The sequence below is a fragment of the Cyclopterus lumpus genome, chromosome 15 (assembly GCF_009769545.1).
Source record: "Cyclopterus lumpus isolate fCycLum1 chromosome 15, fCycLum1.pri, whole genome shotgun sequence".
NCBI lineage: Eukaryota > Metazoa > Chordata > Actinopteri > Perciformes > Cyclopteridae > Cyclopterus > Cyclopterus lumpus.
The window spans coordinates 14,513,102-14,522,226 of record NC_046980.1 but is presented as its reverse complement, the minus strand read 5'-3'; the positions used below and the strand labels follow the sequence as shown (position 1 = coordinate 14,522,226).

The window sequence follows — 9,125 nt, the reverse complement described above, 5'->3', positions numbered from 1 at the left end:
CATGATTGAAATATTGTAGGAAAACGTGAAATTTACAAACACGAGATGGAAATGTCCATCAGGTGTGATCAAAGTGAATCGTCGACCCCAAAACACTCTTTCCAAATGGTACACGGCTATACGTGATTATTGATTCTGCATTATGACTTCAGTATAACAGCACAAAATCACACGTTTTATGAGATGGAAAAAATTAGTAATGTTCTTGTTAGCGCAGGTCCAAAATAATAACCAAAATAGACCGATAGTCCCATTCAATGCAATTCTGCATCTGCGCGATCGGGAGAAAACAATAAGACATTATTCTATAACAGACACCTGCAGTCGATCCCTTAGTGGGAATAGTTTTTTATACGGCGCAAATTTTCTTCAATATAATGAGCCGGTTTGACCCCATTTCAAATGAAATGGCCAGATGACACATTTAAGGATGTGTCGGCCCCCATGTGAGTAATAGTCCGTTTCAGGGTGATACACATTGATTCAATCACACCTTTGTTGGACCATGAATTACTTCCTAAAGAACGAACAGTATTTTGTAACCTCAAACAAACAATTCGTCATCCAGAGGACTATCTTCCACTAATCCCCGACAATCAACTGCGTGTTAGATTGCTAAAATACACTTTTTTTCTCCCTCCGGCCAAAAATTCAAGGGATCAGTGTTACACTTTTCCTATGGGATTAAAGAGATCTTCCTTTGCTCTTGAATAGTGGCAGGGAACCCGTTGCCCAGCCCTGAAGGCCCAGGGAGCCCTTTTGATCATTTCAGTCTCTCCTCGGTGGAATACTTCTGATTGGCCAAGAGAGTAAGAAGAGGGAAACTCTTTAATTAAGCAGATAATCTCTTGTTGGGACGAGAGCAGCTCCATTTCAGAGCCCCCTCCTTGAATCCTAGAAGCCCTGGTGAAGTTGCATGTGCTGGTAGCTCAGTTTCCTCTCCATCGCTAGACTGTCTGCAGGCTTTGGACGGGCTCAGAGTCACCGTCACCCCGCTCACCTGTCAGGATGTTCATGCATTTGGAGGTTTTCTATTACATTTTCATTCTCCTCGCTCACATGAGGCCATACTGCTGCTGGTGAGTTTAAACGATCATGAAATATGATATATATACATTCTTAATTATGCTGATTACTTTTGTGTCCTGATGATGTTCATCTCTCAAATGGTATGGCAGTTGAAAAACAAGTATTTCTTCTTTTTTTTAAGTATTATTTGTAATCCCTTATGTATATGTATTGTTTCTCTCTCATGTGGTTTTATTCAAAATGCATAACCCAACCTATATTATCATTTTAGAATTTTGCAATTGGAATTAAGGAAATGTAAATTATGGATTTGCTGGATCTGTTTTTATGCATTTCATCAATACCACTTTTTGATAAGGCATCTTTTATAAAGGATTTATAAGTTGTAACTAATGGCTTTATTAGTGGTGAATAAGTAATTTACTAATGCTTTATAGATCAGTTGTAAGCCATTAGTTAGAACAACCTTTTGGTTGCCAGGTTGTGAAGCCCCAACCTACCATCTGAATGCTTATTTCTAGAAAAGGGCTGAAGACCAAAATCTACTTTTTAACTTATTAACACTTTAAACTGTGGACATGATGAGTTAAAGCCATGTATTATTATTTTTTTGTAATTATTATCGACAGACTTGATGGCTTTTTAAAAAGTAAGAAAACCATTAGCATTTAAAATTGGACTACTGACATTTAGAACAACATTATTTTTCCAATATAAAGGATGAACACCAGTCAAGAAGGTTTGCAGAACCTGGCAACCCCCCAAAAATGAAGTAATCAATTGTTAATAACATAGTTATTGCTAATATTTCTTAATATGTTATTTAAAAAAAAAAAGTTTAGCTTTTTAGTTAGTCACTCGGTTAGGATGCCCACTGGTGTCACGGTTTAACATGTTACAAAGCGCACTAATGAGAGATGTTAGCAGAGGAATTTGTGAAGGACACTGAGCTTCCCTGAGTGAATAATCTGTCTCCTTTTCCAGGTCAGTGAATAATTTCTTGATGACTGGACCCAAGGTAAGCCAACGTTCTTTTGATCTTTTCTCCCTGTCCTTTCCCCAAAAGAGAGACAGAGAGAAAATATGGTGTCTGTGTTGTCCTTGTGATATCTGAACTCGAGTGCAAGTACAAGTTCTTGTACCTTGTATGTATATGCAACAATGGCACTAATGATATATCAGTGATATTCTTGGTCCTTTGTGTTTTTTCCCCCCTCCGTACACTTGACCTTATTCAGAGGCTCTGCGTATCTGCGGGTTGGATTTTTTAAGAGGCGAGGGCAGGCATTGCTGTAGTGGGTGGTCATCATTAGTGAACCAGACCCCTGTGAAAGAGGTGGCACTCCATCTCCCCAAAGGCCACTTGAGACATATTAGTTATATTATCGTTCACACAGTGTGAACGAGCCGCAGTGAGGCGGGCGAAAGCCAAGGACAGAGCGTACCGGTTTAAGAGAGCTCAACAACTCAGCACATTCACCGCGGCTGATAAAGTTTAAAAAGTAGAATAATGTTTTAATCAGTCCACATTGTTTTGGTCATCAAACTGACAATGAGTATAATCTACATGAAGGACCTGTTGATGTGCTATCCACTTCAAAATTCTTGGGATGGAAAGTGGCAAGGCACATTGAAGAGTGAAACATCTCGGGAGATATAAATGTAAAAGGGACTGAGGCTGCTTCACATCAACATTCCTAGTTTTCTTCCACACATAACATTTGATTTTATGAACCCTGAGTGTGTTCAGAAGTGCCAGAAGGGCTCTCATGGTTAGTTGGTTCTTTGGACACTGCTTGCCTTCATGTGTCTGATCTCTTCTTTCAACTGGGCTGCGATTTATTCAAACAAATAATTGATGTACTAATTGGGTGGGGATCAGGTTCATCTTCCCCGAAGACGATACTGATATATAACCTAACTAATATATCTGGGTATCAAATCAAGCCAGGTGCTTCAGAAACATCTCCACTTCCTAGTTGTTTTCATTGTTGAAAGGGTGCATTATGTTATGGGTTTAACATATCCGCTGTCTCTGCTGCTGTAGGCATACCTGATCTACTCCAGCAGTGTGGCAGCAGGAGCTCAGAGTGGCATAGAGGAGTGCAAATACCAGTTTGCATGGGACCGCTGGAACTGCCCTGAAAGAGCTCTGCAGCTGTCCACACACAGCAGCCTGCGCAGCGGTAAGTCCACTGCCCCGGGACACCGGCCATGGCACCTCTGGCCTGCAGCTAGGCGGAGGGAGAGTCCACCTCAGAACGGGAAACGTGACAAACGGAATTTCAAAGATGTTTCAATTGTGTTTTGTAACTGTCTGCTTATGCTTCAAGTTTCTGTGTTAGAGGGGAGGTTCTTTTCCCCCCTTTGTGAAATGTGAGATGTTTGCTCAGTGGCAACACGCATCACCCTTTGGGATAGTTACAGTGAGCGCTGTCGCTTGAAGCAAAACAAACACACTAATCCATTTCCCAATACCCCCCCCACCCCGAATTACTGCCTCTATTTGCAGCTTATGAAAGCGATATATACTGAGATTCACAAGACAAAGAGTCAAATGTGTTCAGCAATACAAAATGAACTTCATGCCGGGACAGTTTAGAAATACAGATACCATTCAGTCTGGTTTTATGGGCCTGAGCAGAATATGGACAGTTGACTAATCAAGTCAAAGATTGTTGAAGCTGTTTTCTAAAGAGAAATATGACTAAATATGTAACGTGATCAGAACGGATCAGATAGATAGATCTGTGTGATTGGATAAGCTATTAATGAGTCTCTCTGCTGACAGCAAATCGGGAGACTGCGTTCGTCCACGCCATCAGCTCCGCTGGAGTCATGTACACTTTAACCAGGAACTGCAGTCTCGCAGACTTTGACAACTGTGGCTGTGACGACAGCAGGAACGGACAACGAGGTCAGAGAAATGCCCAAATGTGCACACCAATACCCACTTTTGAACCAGATGGCACAGATGATCTGAACGTAATTCTTCTTCACTCTCCCAGGTGGTCATGGTTGGCTCTGGGGAGGCTGCAGCGACAACGTTGGATTTGGCGAGGCCATCTCCAAACAGTTTGTTGACGCGTTGGAGACTGGACAGGATTCACGAGCAGCCATGAATCTCCACAATAACGAGGCCGGCCGCAAGGTACAGTGGCTGCTCCTACTTCACTCCATACACTCGGCAATGAGAGATGGGCCCTTGATATAAGATGTATAGCACAAGTATGCAATCTTAATGCCTGGATTTGAACCTTACAGTATTTAAACTGGGTGGCGGCTTGTTTGATATTTTGGGAATGTCTCCTGGCCCTCCAACTGATTGCACAGTGTAAAGCACCTTTTGAATAATTTTCCCCTGCTCAGAATTACACTGAGTCTGCCACCCAAGCATCCCTTTCACGTCGCTATAAGTGAGGTGCCACTCGTCCCCAATAATAACAGTGTGTTCGGTGTACCAGAAGGGCCTATTTACTAGTGCTGAATGCCCCTTATGACAATACCTCAACTAGAGAATCTCAGGATCACTGGTGCAAGCTTAATTAGAGATCCTGGGGAGCCAGACATTGCACAGCATTCTGTATTATGCTGCTTTTTAAAATAAGTGTTTAGTTTTATTCTTGCAATAAGGATCCCACATTTATGTTGGTCTTTGTTTGGCCCCGAGGGAGTCTGAGGGGACCACAGGCGTGCAGCTGAAGTGCTCTTTGTTTACGGTGCCTTTGCTCCCCCCTGTTGGGCCCTAGGATCCCCATGGCACCTGGAGCATCATTGTAACAGAAAAAAATAGGGATAGAAAGAGAGAAAAAACTCAATGGGACTCTCCATTGGGTCTTCTCACACTAGAAAACATGTTGATAATGAACATGCTAAATAAATACTCCTATTTCTTCTGGGGGGACAATAGGACTCGATGTGAAACTTTGATTCAGCCTTACCTCAACAGAAAGTTCATCCCCTCCTCACGAAAAGAAAACGTCCCCTTTCAACCGACAGCTGTTTTGTGTCGGGTAAAGTCAGGAAACACTGAGGACGACTATGGAACTCCGCTATGGACCTTGAAGCTATCATTTCTTCTTTTCAATGTATTCATCCCTCTTTTTACTTCACTGGAAAATTCAGTCAGTTAATTTGACAACACATCAATCAAGAGACAATGGACATCCTGTCTTTTACACACGGACACACACACACACACACACACACATATTTACATTGTTTTTTATATGAGGCTAACATTCTTTAACCCAGTAAACTATAAATGCGTTTAATATTGTTTTTCTGGTGCTTCCAGGCTGTGAAGGGGACCATGCAGAAGACATGCAAGTGCCACGGGGTGTCAGGAAGCTGCACCACTCAGACCTGCTGGCTGCAGCTGCCAGAATTCAGGGAAGTGGGGAACTACTTGAAAGAGAAGTACCACAGGGCTCTGAAGATAGATCTCCTCCGAGGAGCGGGGAACAGCGCGGCCAGCCGGGGGGCCATCGCAGAGACCTTTAACTCCATCTCTCGCAAGGAGCTGGTCCACCTCGAAGACTCCCCTGATTACTGCCTGGAGAACCGCACACTGGGCTTGCCTGGCACAGAGGGCCGAGAGTGCCTCAAGAAGGGCAAGAACTTGAGCAAATGGGAGAAACGAAGCTGCAAGCGGCTATGCGGGGAGTGCGGGCTGGCTGTGGAGGAACGCAAAGCTGAGATAGTGTCGAGCTGTAATTGTAAATTCCACTGGTGCTGCACGGTTAAGTGTGAGCAGTGCAGAAAGACAGTGACCAAGTACTTTTGTGTAAAGAAAGGAGGCCAGAGAGGAAGAAATGAGAGTGCCAGTAGCCGAAGGAAGAACCTCAGACTGAGGAATAAGCACTGAGCATCTTCATAACGCTGTCATCATATTTGTACCACTGCAGCTCCTGTCAACACTCAATCTCTCTCTGTATGTTCAGAAAGTGTGTGTTTGTGTGTGTGTGTGTGTGTATTGGACAAAAGCTTAGCCAAACTACAAGTTCAGACCATCTTCACTGTCAAATTTGTATTAAAAGTTAAAGACAGTGGGATGTGAACAAAGCCACATGATAGAGAAGTTTACAACTTTGTAGAAGTTTTGGTATAAATGTATTTAAGAAATATTTTTATACTTTTTTTTTCACTGGGCATTTGAGGAGTATTTCTCTGACAACATGATTTATTTATTTTCATACATACACATATACCTTGGGAAACTAAATTAAATAGTTATTACATTTTGAGAAATTTGCCATTGTGAAAATGGCAAATTTAGTTTCTAAAATCACAACTTTTAAGAACCCTTCAGGTTGTATTCCCATTAAAAGACCTACAAGTAATCTTTGTATTTTTGAACTATGACTGCAAAGCGTTGAATTTATTTAGAAATATTTTAACATTTTTGGGGAAAAGTCTCCTCTCCCGTCCCCTTGCTCGCCCTGACCTTTGCTGCCCTCCTGTATGTATTTAATTGTATATAAAATGAAGCACTTTGTACTGTACATTGTTAATTTATTGCACATTTCCTAGTTTTTCTTGTTGTTAGTTTCCTCTGTGGTTTGTTTTCTATTAAATTGTAATGACAAAATAATAAATCCTTCAATCTTCATTCCGCCTGAAGAGGACGCTCATCCTTCTTTACTCCTTGTGGCAGTGATACCTGATGGTTTGCAGTAAACACAAGCTTCCTTTCACATTGTTCACATCGGGGTCAGGATACTCTGGGGCAAACCAACAAGAATAAAAAAAACTTTCCAGCGTACTCTTCGTTCCATCACGCCTTTCTCAATTTCGCCTCAACAAATACCTCCCCGTTCTTTCCCTCATCATGGTAATCCTCAAAGAGCCCCCTAACTCCCAAGCGCTTGGAAGTTTCTTTACTGTTTAATACTAGTTTAATTAACTTTGTCCAGACAGAGTAGGGCCGTGGGGGTGGAGGGCATGAGGCAAGTTGCCCTTAAAAATCATCCTGCCTCTAATTTTGTATGCTAATCTCCTTTTTCACGCCGCACCTCCTTAGGAGAGGGGGAAAGAAATGTTGGGAAAACTTTGGGTTGCCTGTGCAGGGCTTCCTGCGGCTGTTTTATTTCTGGGCCCACCTATTTGGATCCTTTCACTCCTCTAGGGCCTTCCTTTGCTCGATTTAACAATGAATGCAGAGCTAATCAGCTCTCTCGGAAATGCACCACTGTCGAGGAAGGTAATCCCTCCTTCTCTCCTCTCAATGGGCTGTCGCCTTCTAAAGGACTTTGGGAAAAGGCTTTGCACTGATTCACACTGTTCTCTCAAAAGAAGTTAGTTCAAGTATTGTGCCCAAACAAGTGGGTTTTATAAACACATGCTTGCCAGGATACTCACCCCACCTGCAAATAAGAAGTGCCAGGCCCAGGCAAACTAGCACATGGCAGCCGAAGCCGAAACCCTTCAGACGAGATGGGACATGAAAGAGGAGATTAGAGGTCCCATTGAGAAGGGGGCGTTCATTTCTGCACCTTCCTCTTTTTACTCAATAAAGTGTCAAGGAAACACCTTGTTGACATCTTATTTACCAAATAATGATCATAATCAAAACTCCTCCCTCCTCTGATGACCCCTGTGGCTGGCTGGATTGCTCGGCCTGGCATGCAGCAAACCCCTCTCACCAACAAAAGAACCAACATACCAAGCTTTTGCCCTGCGGCTCTGTGGAGGTTCTGCAATGTACTCTGGGATAGGGAGTAGAGCGGGGGCACATCAAAATCTTCATTCACAAGATTTTGAAGGTAATGCAAAGTTATAATTAGGACACGCATTTTGGATTAAATATAACAAAGCCACTTTAAACTCGACATGCAGAATGAATATATTCCTATTTTCCCTTGTTTAAAAAGGATGTCATAATGTCATGCGTTGGTTCACTATCAGCAGAATATGTACATTTTATGGCGAGAGAACAAAATGTATGTCACAATGGACTTTCCCACACATTAATCCGTTAATGTGTGGGAAAGTCAGATGTAGAAAAACGTGTTTAGCTGTTTTAACGATCAGCAGTTTGACACGCCTGTGGCACTGTTCACATATTCAGACAAGATCTGTTGTTCATCAGCAGTGGAGATGAATGAGTGGACATGGCTCTGACTCTATAAAGAAAGATATGCTATGCTTAAAATGGAGAGCTAACGTTCAGGTCCAACTGAGAGAAGCAAAAGATCTCAGTTTTAAAGAGACACAATTGCCACTTACCTGTCACCCTGCTGCACTATACTTCTCTACTAGTCTTTAATCAGGGGTGTATTCATAATGGACTACTATGAATACACTATGAGATTCCCATGAAGAACCGGAGGCAACAGTTGAGGCAAAAACCTGAATTACAGACATACAAAAACATGGCTTTATCATCAGCATTCTCTCAGTCAATTGTATTCCCTGTAATGAACAACCACACAAATGGGAAAAAAACGGAAGGGAGATGAACTGAATGAGACACACACACATTATAGCGGCGTGTGAAACAGCACACAAGGTTGATCATGACACATATTTTTCCAGAGAGTGACGCGACCTCCGACCGCAGGGTCTGAACTTCCGTCTCCCGGGCCGGCCCTGCCATGTCCAATTTGCTGTAAGCCTGAGGTGGCGGAGGGAGAGTTGACACCGCAGAGGAAGAGTGGGGTTTTAAGCAGTTGCTTTCTCACAAAGCTTCAATAATCAATTTAAACTTCTGTAGGAAGAACAAAAAGTATTGATAGAAATGTGTACATGTTTTTTAGTAGAGAGAGAGGTAGGATGTGATTTCGTTTAAATTAGTACTTTTGTGGCTCTGCCACCATACAGATAAATAATATAGAGTCATAATGATAATACACATTTCTCTCAGCTAGCAAGTGATAATGCAATCATTTAAAGATGGGAAAACGACTTATAATGCTTCAGAGAATCATTGGCTAATAGGATTTATGGCTTAGGGGTTCTGGACCTACAACACCTAGAGGGGCGAGGGTCAATATGAATGTGAGAGAAAGCCAGATGAGTACAGATGAAAGCTCTTAAAACAAAAACTCAGCCAAATAACTTTACCTGTGTGTATATTTGTGTCGGTTTGTTAGCTA

General features: G+C 42.3%; 1 protein-coding gene across 1 annotated transcript; it reads left to right on the top strand.

The window, feature by feature from the left end:
• Positions 1-1,008: 1,008 nt before the first annotated feature.
• On the top strand, positions 1,009-6,088 carry wnt8b (wingless-type MMTV integration site family, member 8b). The gene is made up of 6 exons (XM_034552244.1): positions 1,009-1,079; positions 2,014-2,047; positions 3,077-3,215; positions 3,821-3,946; positions 4,038-4,180; positions 5,327-6,088. Exons 1-6 carry the CDS (start codon positions 1,009-1,011, stop codon positions 5,894-5,896), a joined length of 1,083 nt encoding a protein of 360 aa, XP_034408135.1. The 3' UTR covers positions 5,897-6,088.
• The last annotated feature ends 3,037 nt before the right edge of the window (positions 6,089-9,125 follow it).